General features: G+C 43.4%; 1 protein-coding gene across 1 annotated transcript in view; it reads right to left on the bottom strand.

Annotated features, from left to right (window-relative positions):
* LOC130277524 (receptor-type tyrosine-protein phosphatase beta-like) overlaps nt 1–15,317 on the bottom strand; it is a 279,946-nt gene extending 264,629 nt beyond the window's left edge. Inside the window, exons 1-6 of the mRNA XM_056528200.1 lie at nt 15,210–15,317; nt 13,076–13,094; nt 7,577–7,831; nt 6,352–6,621; nt 2,437–2,706; nt 352–612 (exon numbers count right to left, since the gene is read on the bottom strand). Coding sequence (XP_056384175.1) covers nt 352–612; nt 2,437–2,706; nt 6,352–6,621; nt 7,577–7,831; nt 13,076–13,094; nt 15,210–15,296 — 1,162 coding nt within the window. The 5' untranslated portion in view covers nt 15,297–15,317. The remainder of the gene's footprint in view (nt 1–351; nt 613–2,436; nt 2,707–6,351; nt 6,622–7,576; nt 7,832–13,075; nt 13,095–15,209) is intronic.
* Nucleotides 15,318–15,362: the final 45 nt, after the last annotated feature.

The raw sequence follows: 15,362 nt of genomic DNA, 5'->3' as shown, positions 1-15,362 counted from the left end.
GACCACAGATATGGAGTAGTTATTTCCAGATATCAGGTTCTGCAGGGTGACATTTGTTGTGTTACTTGTCTCAGTTAAGTTTGTTGAGGGGAAATATCCCATAGGTTATAATATATGACTTATTCACACCGGTCATATTTACTGGTTCTGACCAAGACAATGTAAAATTATTTGTTGTAATTGAGTTAAAGTTTATGTTTCTTGGTGGGGTTGGATCTGCACAAAAAAGACAAAACACAGAGAGGTAAAAACATATAAAACAAATGTATAATAAGGTAAAAGTGACTGTAACAGAGGTGAATGATGATGATTATAAAGAGTCACTATAGATCAGATCCTGAGGATACTCACATGTGGCATTAGTGGCCATCACTGGAGCAGATGTCTTGTTGCAGTCCCCACTGACTGTCTGTACAGTGACAGTATATTCTCTGCCTGGTAGTAATCCTGTGAAATTCTCTTGTGTAGTATTAGTTTGTATTGTGTTATTGACGGCTCCTGTTACACTAACTATATAATAATCCACTTTTCCTCCTGGGTATAACCATGTGACTCCAAGAGTATTAACCGACTGGTAATTGTTCAGAGAGATGGAGGAAACTTGTTCAGGAACTGAGGAGAAGATCACAGATCACAGACAGGTTAGTTATACAGCAGTTATCTCTGATAAATTATAAGTAATAGACGTGGAGCAATAAAAAGTTTTATGTTTACTATAAAAACAATATGAATATAATAGTAGAAAGTTATCAACAAAAGTGAATAAAATATTAACTGCTTCCCGGTATTTTTACGTTGTGTGCGTACACAGGTTATGTGCGTCCTTTCACTCTTTAGATCCTGTAATCAATGCAGATCATAGCATTTTACAGGCAAAATGACAGGTGCTGGACATTCTCCTTCAGGAAATTTTGGTAGAGAGAAAAATTCATGGTTCCATCAATCACAGCAAGTTATCCAGGTCCTTAAGCAGCAGAGCAGGCCCAGATCATCACCCTACCACCACCATGTATTATAACTGTTGCTATGATCTTTTTCTAAAATGCTGTGTCACTTTTACACCACATGTAACAGGACGAATACATTTCAAAAACTTCAACTTTTTTCTCCTCAGTCTACAGAAAAGTCTTGAGGATCATCAAGATATTTTGTGCAAAAAGTGAGATTAACCTTTAAATGGGTATTCCAGGTTTTTATTTTTATATGGCTATGCTACATGGGGCTGTAAAGTTAGTGTAGTTCATAATATAGTGTCTGTACCTGCGTGTGATGGTTTTCTCACAATTCTTATGCGATTTTCACCCTAATATTTATTTTTAACAGCATACAAAATGACTGTTGTCTTAGATTTTTCCCAGGTTGCAATGCGGCAGAGACCTGACTCACTAGTCAGCTGATGACAGGGAGCCTGTCTGCTTCAATGGATGGAGCGGTTGCTTGGTGTAAGAGAAATCAAAATGCGATTAATGCAACAGCTTTAGGCACCCTGATTGAAAACCACAGGTCTTTTAAATGGATGCAGCTCATTTATGTTTCAATGGGTGGGGTGGCTGATGTGTGGGAGGGAGGAAAATGGAATTATGGGATTTGTAGTAAAAAAAATAAATAAAAATAAAACGGTAAATACCAATTCACAAAAAGCTAGCCACAATGTTATGGTAATCTCATGACAATAGTCATTTAGCCCCAAGACAAGCGCAGATCCTTCCTAAGCATGTCCATTACTGTCTGCCAGGTACGTACTAAAATCACCTTATGGTGGAGAACCCCTTTAATGTTCTTTTTGGCCTTGGAACTCCTTTCTTATGGTTGTCTGGTGGGTTCTTTTATGACCTCTTGGATGAGTCTTTGCTGAGCTTTTTGGGAAATGTTGGTAGGCTGGACGTTCCTATGAAGGTTTACCACTATTACAAATTTTTTAAATTGTGGATAATGGCTCGCACCATGCTTCACATGAGTTCCAAAGCTTTAGAAATGGCTTTATAACCCTTTTCCAGACTGATAGATATCAGTTACTTTGCTTTGTGACATCCACCTGACAGGGCAGGTGGACAAGGGTGTTCCGCACCAGGACACTACATCATTTGTGTCTAAATTTCTTTAGATGGCGTCAGGATGTCTTGCTGTTCTGAGGTCTATTGGCCTACTTCATTTAGTCGAACAGGTTCTATTGAAGTGACCAGTAATCAGACCTGGATGTAGCTAGTGGAATTGTATTCCATCTTAAACAATGTAATTAACCACAGTAAATTCATGATTTAACAAGGGAGGGGGGCAGTTACTTTTTCACATAGGGCCATGAAGGTTTGGATAGTTTTATTCCCATAATAAATTAAGTGATCAAAATTAAGTGTGACAAAGGTTAAAAAAAATGCTTATTCCCAGAGCGCATCTGCACTTTTACAGTCACATTTTACAGATTCTTTCTGCCCTCACCTGTGCAGGTAGATACAGACACCGGGTCTGATTCAGTGATCCAATCGGCAGCTCTTGTATATACCAGGAATGTATATGTTTCTCCTGGGGTCAGATTCTGTATTGTTTTGGAATTCCTTCTCACTATTATATTATTTATCATTGTGGCTGATGAGGTGACATTGGTCTGGACTCTGTAAGATATCTGATATTCATCAGGATAACTCCACATCAGAGACACAGAATATGAGGTCACATTACTGATCTGTGGAGATTTTACTGACATTGGTTCTGAAATAATAGAAATACAACAATTTAGTGTTGTTACAGAATGAGAGTGCAGCATATTGTATTCACTAATAGGTAACCACAGCCTGTTAAATATACCCGGATCGTTACATTATAACCCGGTCTGACCACGGAGAGAGTGAGCTCTTTGTTTGTATAAAAAAAACATATTTATTGTAATCTTCTTGACATCTTTGCAGACAGTACATAAAACAAGAAATCTTCATATAAAGGTAGTCCTTAGCATAAGTAAATAATGTAGGAGGGTTATGTAGGCATGTCTTGTCTGTGGTGCGGATTGGCAGCCGCCGAACACTTTATCTTTGTGAGTGCCGGATTGGGGATCAATATCTTGCTAGCGACAGTTTGCTTTGGACTGGCGGTATACAAAACATTGCACTATTTAGGTGACATTGTAATCTCTTGGGGTCACCTAGCCTTCTGAATATGGGGAATAGGAGTCAGCCTATGTATATGGTCCTAGTCTATCTTTAGGGCACCCCCCCCCCCCCCCCACTCGTGGGGAATTCGGTAACATTTGGCATCTTTAAATGAACAGAGGGATGCTGCCTGTTTGATCCATAGGAAGGTGCTCATCTATCAGTGAATAACCTCTTGATATCTTATGTTGGCATATTACTACCTGGAGGACTGGCAACACTAACCAGATGCTTCAAGCAATTTGTCCAGCTATATGTCTGCCTCTAAGTGATTTATTGAAGGCTTCATTTTATGTGCATATTTATGCTATACTAACATCTGACTGCCGCTTGCATATAATGTATCTACCTGTTTATATCTGCGTTATATGTAATAACTTATAAATTCTCTGTGCCACTTTGTAACATCATCCCAATCTGTGTGCATATTTATATAAATTTCTCACTTGTTTTTTTGTAATCCCCTGATGAACCACTGTATATTATAGGATACACGGGGAAACACGTTGGGATATGCAGGTGTTCATCATAGGAGAACCTATTTAATACGCATATATTTTTGTACTTTTTTAAACCTTAGTTTTTGATTACTATGGGAGTTTTTTTTAAGGATATGAATAAATGGATGTTTTAGCTCTATGTGGAATTTGGTTATTTATGTAGGCATGTCCATAAATCTTGTCTCACCAGTTGGGATTTCTTCCTAAGCATTTCATCCAGCATGGTGGATCCATCTTGAAATGTCCATCAAAATGCCTGCCTTTGTTAGCTTCCTCCAGCTGTCATCCTCCTTGTGCTGGAGGGCTGTACAGGACTTCCTTGGAGACCCTCGTCCGTTCCTCCATCTATCCTGGCTTTCTCTGGAGCAACTTATGCCCAAATGATGGGTGTGTCCATCATGATTGAAGTTGTGTCCTTTATAAATGTGGGCGTGTGTATCCTAACTGATCATGTGTCTACTATCCATAAATATACAAATTTGGTTTATTAAAAGTATATGTCTCCTCCTAGTGTGTTGGCTGAATATATATTTAACTTGTGGGGGTATACATTGTCATGGCTATATTGTTATCTGATTGGATACTACTAGCTCTACAAATAAGGTACTTCTCTGAACTCTCGACGCTCCTGCTACATCTATACTGAAATAGTATATAGTGTGTCATGTTGTCTATAGACATGATATCCTTTGACAACTGGTGAGCACGTGGCATGTACTTAATAACCTTCGTTATTATGTGATATTGAAAAATGACACTTTTTATCACAGCCCAAAAAACAAAAAAATACAGGTATTCAAGAATGTAAAGGCTTACAATATGTCTCAATTTAACAGATGAGTTATGCCTGTGTCAAATGATTCCCCCAACCAATGGTAGTGGGAGAAGTGAAAAGTTCCTAGTCTAGCGACCCTTGCTCAGGACAAGGGGTGGACCTAAACTTGTTAGTTTCAGTCTGCACTTGGCTTTTGTCAGTGCTTCAAGTGCCTCAGCTACCCTCCTGCTAGGCATACATACACCTATACCACATGTGTATTATATAGGTAATATCCTGTCTTCACACCAGTCACTGTTCATATTCACTCTGTCAGGATAAAGTTCTCAAGTTCTTCATCTCCAAAAGGGAATTTTTTTTGTCTTTGTCAGAGAGAAGAAAGCTGAACAAAGACCTCTATGCCATACACTAATTTTCTTTAGTGATCAACGGTCGGAGTTAGTAGCGGCTGGCTGTCATATCATTAAAGGTTTTTCCCCACAAGTCCCGCAAGCTGTAAAAGCTCTTTATCAGTAGTTTCAGTCAATTGGGCTATAAACACCTGTGAGGAATAATACTTATTTGTCTATACTTACATCTGCAATTGTCGGTACACTTACACATGATAAGAAACATCTCAGAGATTCCTAAATTCAGTAAATCTGCTGTAAACCTACCATTCAACCCCTTCATGACCCAGCAAAATTTTGATTTGCGGCTTACGTTTTTTTTTCCTTTTCACATTTTAAGACCCATCACTTTTTTATTTTTCCACTGACAAAGTTGTATTCGAGCTTATTTTATTGGGACAATTTGTACTTTTCATTGGCACACTTTATTTTATCATATAATATATTACGAAGCTAGAAAAAAATATATATGTAGGGGAAAACTAACATGCAAACTTTATTCTATGGGTCAGTGTGATTTTAACGATACCAAACTTGGCTAACTTTTGTTTTGCTTTATGGTACAAAAAAATGAAAAAAAAAAACTAAATAAAACTCTATTAATTGCCACGTTCTTACCCCTGTAACTTTATTTTTATACCTATGAAGCCGTGTTAGGGTTTTTTGCACCATAAGCTGTAATTTTTGTTTAGTTCTGGCTTTTTTATTTCACTTTATTCGATTTTGTGATGTGACCAAAAATCAGGAATTTTGACATTTGGAATTTGTTCGCATTTATACTGTTGACCGTGCAGGGTAAGGAATGTATTCCTTAAATAGTTCGGACAATTACACATGCAGTAATACCAAATATGTTTTTTTTTTTTACAGTGTTTTATTTGAAAAATGGGAAAGGGGGGGGGGGTATATTTTTAAAAACATTTTTTTTATAACACATTTTTTGCCCCCCCCAGGGGACCTGTCATAAGCCTTAGATGGCTTACATAGATCAATGAATGCTATTGCATTACATTAATCCTTGTAATCAGCCCTCGATTGCTAAGGGCTGTCTAAGTCAGCACATAGCCAGGTAATTCCAAGGAGCACAGGTAAGGCCCCAGGGATCACCAGCAACCCATTGGCACCCTGAGATTACATCCCGCACCATATTCCCCTCACCCAACCCATGACATACATGTACGTCATGGGTCGGGAAGAGGTTAAAGGGACAGTGACCAAATATCCATTCATCTGACTTAAAGTTGTAACATTCCAAGATGTACCAAAGCAGCTGTGGTCTATTGGATTTGCTCAAGAAGTTTCAGTAAAGTTGTTAAAAATGTTTCACAGAATCCTAGTGTCCTAAGGTCTCATTCTTGCGTATTTCTTCAGGAACAACTAATTTGGGAAGTTATCTAGGTTCACAGGAAGAATAAGGTTAACTACAGCACCTGCCCCATGAAAAAACATTTAAAGAACTAATACTCCCAGCTGACCTACATTGCAACTGTCCCTGGGGGCTACCCTTATACATTACTGTTTACATACAGGAACTATAAACCTACTTGTGCAGACAGATTTGCTGACAGGTGAACTCTGATACCCCCGGACTCCGACTGTGACCACATTAATGGTGTACGTAGTCCCAGACATCAAGTTCAGAAGGGTAATATTGGTTGTGTTACTTGTCTCAGTTAACTTCATTAAGGAACATTTCCAGTAGATAATATTATAGGACTTATTTAAATCCTTCATATATGCTGGTTCTGACCAAGATAATGTCACATTTCTTGTTGTAATTGAGATAAAGTTTATGTTTCCAGGTGGGGTTGGATCTGCACAAAAAAAAGAATAAAATACAGACAGATGAGAACATAGACAGCAAATGTATAATAAGGTAAGAGTGACTGTAACAGAGGATTACCGTATTTTTCACCATATAAGATGCTCCGGCATATAAGACGCACCCAATTTTAAAGGCTGAAAATCTAGAAGAAAAAAAAAGATTCTGAACCTTCAACCTGCGGACCTCCAGATGTTGCAAAACTACAACTCCCAGCATGCCCGGACAGCCGTTGGCTGTCCGGGCATGCCAGGAGTTGTAGTTTTGCAACATCTGGAGGTCCGCAGGTTGAAGACCACTGGTATAGGAGGTAATACTCACGTGTCCCCGCCGCTCCGGACCCGTCATTGCTGCCCTGGATGTCGCCCTCCATCGCTGTCGCCGCGTCCCCGGGGTGTCCCCGTCGCTCTGGAATGTCTCTGATGCCCGGTATCCTCGCTCTCCGTCACCGCCATCACGTCGCTACGCACGCTGCTCCTATTGGATGACGGGACGGCGTGTGCGACGACGTGATGACGACGAAGGAGAGCGCCGGCCATGCAGGGGATCCCGTCACGGAGCAGACACCGAGGAGGCAGGTAAGGTCCCTCCCGGTGTCCTGTAAGCTGTTCGGGACGCCGTGATTTCACCGCGGCGGTCCCAAACAGCCCGACTGAGCAGCCGGGTTAGTGTCACTTTCGCTTCAGGCGCAGGCGGTCAGCTTTGATCGCCGCGTCTGAAGGGTTAATACAGGGCATCACCACGATCGGTGATGTCCTGTATTAGCCACGGGTCCTGGCCGTTGATGGCCGCAGGGACCGCCGCGATAGGACAGGGTTTTAATGTGTATTCGCCGTATAAGACGCACCAACTTTTCCCCCCCAGTTTTGGGGAAGAAAAAGTGCATCTTATATGGCGAAAAATACGGTATAAAAAGTCATTATAGATCAGATCCTGAAGATACTCACATGTGGCCTCTGTCACTGGAGCAGATGTCTGGCTGCAGTTCCCACTGACTGTCTGTACAGTGACGGTATATTCTCTGCCTGGTAATAATCTTCGGAAAATTGCTTGTGGAATACTAGTCCGTATTGTGTTATTGACGGCTCCTGTTACACTAACTATATAATAATCCACTTTTCCTCCTGGATTTGTCCATGTGACTCCAAGAGTATTAACCGACTGGTAATTGTTCAGAGAGATGGAGGAAACTTGTGCAGGAACTGAGGAGAATATCACAGATCACAGACGGGTTAGTTATACAATTATGTCTCATATCAGTAATAGATCTGCGGCAGAACAGTTTTCTATGTCAGCATCTTGAATATTATTATTGATATTTCCTAAGGAATACAAGTAAATAGGATATTAAAGAAGCACTTCTGCAATTGTTTATTTGCTTTTGTGTGCAGATGTTATCATAGGATAGTGCAGAGGCTCTTGTCTTGTGTTTACCTATTTTAGTACAGGTGCTATCTGCCATCTTGGCTCCTTCTCCCCTCTGATATAGCTTCCCTAATGTAGTCTTATACTACTTGCTGGTCAAATAGGACGAGACTGCATTAGGCCCCTTTTACAGACACTGTTACATATACTTTACATGGAAGAACATGCTAAAGTCTGTGGGTGGATCCTACCTGGCCCATCCCCCCCCCCCTTAGATAGAGGGCAGGAATCTGGTTTAGGCTGCATTCACACCTCGTTTTGACAGTACGGGTGCCGAATCTGGCTGGGGGAAGGGAAAACCGGGCGCTCTCGTACCTCAGCCGGACCGGCGCTGAACTCCATTTACTTTAATGAGCCGACTGGAGTCAAACGGTGACTACGGTCGGCTTATTTTTGACCCGTATCTGGTTTTGTGACCAGACCAAAAATCGTACTATACTACGGTTTTCGGTCCGGTCAGGAAACGGGATACGGCTCAAAAATGAGCCGACCGGAGTCACCATTTGACTCCGGTCGGCTCATTAAAGTAAATGGAGTTCAGCGCCGGTCCAGCTGGGGTACGGGAGCGCCCTGTTTTCCCCTCCCCTAGCCAGATTCGGCACCCGTACTGTCAATACGAGGTGTGAATGCAGCCTTAGACCAGTCTAGTCTTAGTTCTGCTTAGTGAGAGAGTGAGGAGTGTTCTGTCCCCTCTTTTCCCACAGTTACATGATCCATAGTGTTCATCTGTGGTTCTGGTCAATATGAAAAACATGGAAGATTGCTTGGCTTCAAAAGGACCCGGCTCAACCAGACAGGTAGTAGGTAAAAGAGGATTTATTGACCAGAATGCAACGCGTTTTGCTGCGCTTGCGCAGCAAAACGCGTTGCATTCTGGTCAATAAATTCTCTTTTACCTACTTCTTGTCTGGTCGATCAGCGCCGTTGAGCCGGGTCCTTTTAAAGCCAAACAATCTTCCGCTATACACCTACCGGAGGGCAGCAGATGACCTACGATTACACGTTACTACCATTGTTGTGTATGTGGCTACACAACTACCCAGGGCGAGCAGTCAATTTATATTACTTTCCCACCATTGGGGTTTAAACAATACTACTCTATGGAGCGCTTATCCCCTTTCCTCAATATGAAAAACATGACATGAAGCCATAATTATCTGGCCGTACCAGGAATGCAAAAGAGGCACTTGTACAACTTCTCCACTTCCCTTTACATAGGACTGTGGGAATCACCATAGGTTAGTTGCTGGAGTCCAGGCATGTGGTCCCTGGTAAAGGATTTAGGTCTAACTGTGGAAAAGAGGGGACAGAGCACTCCTCACTCTACATATTTTAGTCACTAGGAGCCAAGCAGTGGAGGAGTTAATAATATTTCTAACATACCCCATACATGTCTTACTGTGCATGACTGGAAAGAGGTACCTCCTCGCTAGAGATGAGCGAATTTACAGTAAATTCGATTCGTCACGAACTTCTCGGCTCGGCAGTTGATGACTTTTTCTGCATAAATTAGTTCAGCTTTCCGATGCTCCGGTGGGCTGGAAAAGGTGGATACAGTCCTAGGAAAGAGTCTCCTAGGACTGTATCCACCTTTTCCATCCCACGGGAGCACCTGAAAGCTGAACTAATTTATGCAGGATAAGTCATCAACTGCCGAGCCGAGAAGTTCGTGATGAATCGAATTTACTGTAAGTTCGCTCATCTCTACTCCTCACATATGCTGTTGCACTTCTTTGTACAAGAGACCATACTGTCTAAAGTTCACTAAGTTCTGTTATTTTGTTATACCCGTGTTATTGCACCTTTAACATTTTACAGCTTTAGGGTAGGGTCACACTGGAGCGCACCTGCAGTGTATTTGACACTGCGGATGCCTTGCTAGCAGTCACAGAGCCACGGCAGGGAGAGCTCCCTGCTGCTGCTGCTGCCGCCATAGCTCTGTGTGTTTGCTCGCGACTGCCGACGGGAAATCTGCGGCTACGAGTGGACACGCAGAGCCATGGCAGCAGCAGGGAGATCACTCTGCTGTGACTGGGCTGGACAACCACGGCTCTGATTAACACCTCCCAATTTTTGCTTAGAGCAAAGTGGGACAAGACACACCCCTAACCATACCCTCAGCCACGCCCCTAACCATACCCTCAGCCACACCCCTAACCCTGCCCTCAGCCACACCCCTAACCCTGCCCTCAGCCACACCCCTAACCATACCCTCAGCCACACCCCTATCCATACCCTCAGCCACACCCCTAACTTTGCCATCAGCCACACCCCTAACCACGCCCAGTCTCCTTCAAAATTTGCACTTCTTTAAAGGGGTACTCCGGCGCTAAGACATCTTATCCCCTATCCAAAGGATAGGGGATAAGATGCCTGATCGCGGGGGTCCCGGTGCTGGGGACCCCGTGATCTTTCACACTGCACCCCGTTACCATCAGCCCCTGGAGCATGTTCGCTCTGGGTCTGATGACTGGCGATCACGGGGCCGGAGTATTGTGACATCACAGCTCCGCCCCCGTGTGACATCACACTCTGCCCCCTCAATGCAAGCCTATGGTAGGGGGCGTGACGTCACACGGAGGCAGAGACGTGATGTCACAATACTCCGTCCACGTGATCGCCAGTCATCAGACCCAGAGCGAACATGCTCCGGGGGCTGATGGTAACGGGGTGCAGCGTGAAAGATCACGGGGCATCAGGATAGGGGATAGGATGTCTTAGCACCGGAGTACCCCTTTAAGGGTAGGGTCACACATAACTGATCCGGAGCGTATTTTACACTGCAGATACGACAGTGACCCGACCCATATTGTGCCTCCTGCAGTTGCCGAAAACCCACTTGACCCCCTCGCCCCCCTGGATTGCTCGCAGCAGCAATCCGCCGCTCTAAGCAGCCACACTAGGGGGCCTGCGAGTCGTTGCGTGCACTCGCGGAGTAGTAGCGTACAACTGTATCCTTTCCCTCATTGATTCACCAATAGCGATATTGCAGGGATTATCAGCATGTGGGAACATGGCTTTAAAGGGGTACTCCGGTGGAAAACATTTTTATTTTATTTTATTTATTTTTTAAATGATCTGGTACCAGTAAGTTAAACAGATTTGTAAATGACTTATATTCAAAATCTTAATCCTTCCTGTACTTATTAGCTGCTGTAGATCATCTCACCAGACATAAAGTGCAGATAGCATCCTGCAGATCATCTCACCAGATATAAAGTGCACATAGCATCCTGCAGATCATCTCCCCAGACATTACGTGCACATAGCATCCTGCAGATCATCTCCCCAGACATAAAGTGCACATAGCATCCTGCAGATCATCTCCCCAGACATAAAGTACACATAGCATCCTGCAGATCATCTCACCAGACATAAAGTGCACATAGCATCCTGCAGATCATCTCACCAGGCATAAGGCTCACCTAGTATCCTGCAGATCATCTCACCAGGCATAAAGTACACATAGCATTCTGCAGACCATCTCACCAGACATAAAGTACACATAGCATCATGCAGATCATCTCACCAGACATAAAGTACACATAGCATCATGCAGATCATCTCACCAGACATAAAGTGCACATAGCATCCTGCAGATCATCTCACCAGACATAAAGTGCACATAGCATCCTGCAGATCATCTCACCAGTCATAAAGTACACATAGCATCCTGCAGATCATCTCACCAGGCATAAAGTACACATAGCATTAGGGAGATATTAGGCCAGGGCCCCTGCTGCTGTCTGTACTGCCCTGATGGAGGTCCTGCCTGCAGGGTCTCAGCCTCTGGTTCTGGGGGACCCTGCTCCTGCTGGGCTTTGTGGTAGCTGGCCTGCTGAAAGTGTGAACCCACCCTTAGGCTGCAGTTTCAGACTCCTAGCAGCAGCATAGAAGCACACAGCCGAACACTAGAGGCCCTGGTGTACTGGTGGTGCTGCTTCCTGATTGGTCACTGAACAGTCATGTGACCGGCCTCCCTTCGATCATGTGACCGGCCTCCCTTCGATCATGTGACCTACCCTTCTCTGTGAGTAACATGTGGCTCTTTGCAGTAGCTCCTCAATTGTAGATTCCCGGCTTTGCTTGTAGAGCCGGTGTGAGGTGTCAGTAGCGGGACATGAGGGGGGCGTTCCAGGACCCCAAAAACGGGAATGTCCTACCGGATCCGGGATGGTTGGGAGGTATGTGATTAATGAAGATAAGCGGGGCTCTGTGCACCCCCCCAGCTCACACATCAGGATGATTGACAATTGGCCTGGAGGCTGCACAGAGCCCTGCTTGTTACCCCTCCACCACTTCCTGTATTTTGTCCCAGCACAGAAACACACAGGCAATAGTTGCACGGGGAAACCCATTTAAAGGGGTACTCCCACCCTAGACATCTTATCCCCTATCCAAAGGATAGGGGATAAGATGTCTGATCGCGGGGGTCCTGCCGCAGGGGACCCCCGCATTATTGCATGCGGCACCCACCTGTTTTTTCATTGGAACCACTGGAGGGTCTGAGTCGCGACTACGGGAACAGAAGTCCGTGACGTCAGGACTCCGCCTCCATGTGACGTCACGCCCGTCCCCTCAATGCAAGTCTATGGGAGGGGGCGTGCATAAAACAGAGTCTGTTCCATGTTGGGAGTAGTATTACAAGGGCTGAGGGACCGATAGCACCGACTATCCTAAGACCCGCTGCAATCCTAACTTATAAGCCTGTGAAGCGGGCGGCATGCTGTTACGCCCCTCAGCGGGCGGTGATGTGAAGAATATAAAATCTTTGCACTGTAACTTCATATTCCCTGACAGGAACACAATATGCAGGAAAATAATGGTTAATGCAATAATAGAGTCAAGTATATATAGTAATTGCAGATTTATTACACAGAAATGTACGTTGGCAGTTGCAGAATGAAACCGGTATCTGCAGTAATGTGGAAATGTATCTAGGTGGCGTCAGAGTACACGATAACATAGACAAGCAGTGAAAAGTACATAAAGGGTAAAGTGCTACTGCTGTTGCTGCTTACCATCACAAGAGGACACCACCTGAAATAGAAGGAAGACATGACAGTCAGCAAAACCTGCTCAGGTAACAATTCTCTACATCAGATGGGATTTTATACTGTAAAAGCTCTACTGATACAATAGAGATACTAGAGTTGTACATTAAGGGTATATTCACACTACGGAATTCCCGCGGTGTGAATTTAACATTAGTGTGAATGGGTCTCCACGAGACCCGTTCACACTGCGGAATTTCAGCGGCTGAAATTGTTCCTCGCAAAGAAAGAACATGTTCATTCATTGCGCGGAAGTCCGCGAGTACTGCATAGCCGTCAGTGGTGACGGCACAGTGCCTCGCGGTCCTGCCGCCGCCTGCCAGGCTGAATCTCCGCTCGCGAAATTCTGCGAGTGGAGATTCCGTTCACTCTCTGTAGTGTGAACATACCCTAAATGTGAAGCATTATAATCTCCAAAAACATAACATAAATTTCAAATATCAAAATCTGTAAAGAATAAGAAAAGCAAAAATTTGCAAACTTACTAAATACTTTAACTGCACAGACAACACAGTTCAAACTTAAAAGGGGTACTCCGGTGGAAAACATATATATATATATATATATATATATATATTTTTTTTTTAAATCAACTGGTGCCAGAAAGTTAAACAGATTTGTAAATGACTTCTATTAAAAAAAATCTTTACCCTTCCAGTACTTTTTAGCAGCTGTATGCTACAGAGGAAATTATTTTCTTTTTGAATACATTTTTTGTCTTGACCACAGTGCTCTCTGCTGACACCTGATGCCCGTATCAGGAACTGTCCAGAGCAGGAGAAAATCCCCATAGCAAACCTTTGCTGCTCTGGACAGTTCCTGACACGGACAGAGGTGTCAGCAGAGAGCACTGTGGACAAGACAAAAAAGAATTTCAAAAAGAAAAGAATTTCCTCTGTAGCATACAGCTGCTAAAAAGTACTGGAAGGGTAAAGATTTTTTAATAGAAGTAATTTACAAATCTGTTTAACTTTCTGGCACCAGTTGATTTTAAAAATAAAAATGTTTTCCACCGGAGTACCCCTTTAACTCTGTCACATCTGCATACATGATATCTACATTATAGGATATACACTTGCAGTACACTTGAGTTTTGTAATGATCAATTAAATTAGCATTAAAATAAAGGGTCGCCAAAGTAATATACCACACATAGATATATTTACTTATGACCAAAAGTGGATATACCTTTATGGCCACGATATGCACAAAGCGTGTACGGGAATGAACATTTTCCACTGTTCTAGCACATTATTAGTGATTGTGCACTACTCTTTATGGATGACACTAGAGATGAGCGAACTTACAGTAAATTCGATTCGTCACGAACTTCTCGGCTCGGCAGTTGATGACTTTATCCTGCATAAATGAGTTCAGCTTTCAGATGCTCCGGTGGGCTGGAAAAGGTGGATACAGTCCTAGTAAAGAGTCTCCAGCCCAGAGCACCTGAAAGCTGAACTAGTCATCAACTGCTTAGCCGAGAAGTTTGTGACGAATCGAATTTACTGTAAGTTCGCTCATCTCTAGATGACACCCGATCAGGAGTATATGAATTGTCAGTTATGACGGTTACCGAAAAAAGATTTTTGTATGTATATTTTTTTCCTCTTCCTTTTTGATACTAAATACTGTTTTTAAGAGAAGATTATTAAAGATTTAATTTTAAGTTTCGAATTTTCATTATCAGTGCTATATAGCCATGCATACCCCCTTGAGAGGCCGCTAATAGACCCCCTAGAGCAGTGGTCTCCAACCTGCGGACCTCCAGATGTTGCAAAACTACAACTCCCAGCATGCCCGGACAGCCAACGGCTGTCCGGGCATGCTGGGAGTTGTAGTTTTGCAACATCTGGAGGTCCGCAGGTTGGAGACCACTGCCCTAGAGAGGCTTCTAATAGGGCACATGGAAAGGGGTTGTCTCCATAAGTTACATGATACAGTCAAAAACTCAGCTCTGCTACATCTGTGCAATGTCAGAGCATTCGTATGGATTATAATAAAGATCCTGTACACATCAATCTATACACATATTTGTTCCTTAAAGGAGAACTCCAGAACATAAAAATTGTCCCCGGCAGTAAAAAAATAAAGATGTACATACCTTCCTCCTCTCCCCTGGTGCCTCCGGTAACCGTCTCTGGTCTCCGCCGCGATCCACTTCCTGGTTGCCGGTGGTCGGATGAGTCATACTGCGTTCAGCCAATCACCAGCCGCAGCGAAGTCAGACTCGGCCGGCGATAGGCTGAGCGGCAGT

This window comes from Hyla sarda, chromosome 6, assembly GCF_029499605.1.
Source record: "Hyla sarda isolate aHylSar1 chromosome 6, aHylSar1.hap1, whole genome shotgun sequence".
NCBI classification, from domain to species: Eukaryota; Metazoa; Chordata; class Amphibia; order Anura; family Hylidae; genus Hyla; species Hyla sarda.
The sequence above is the reverse complement of the archived record's forward strand: the minus strand, read 5'-3'. Positions and strand labels throughout refer to the sequence as shown.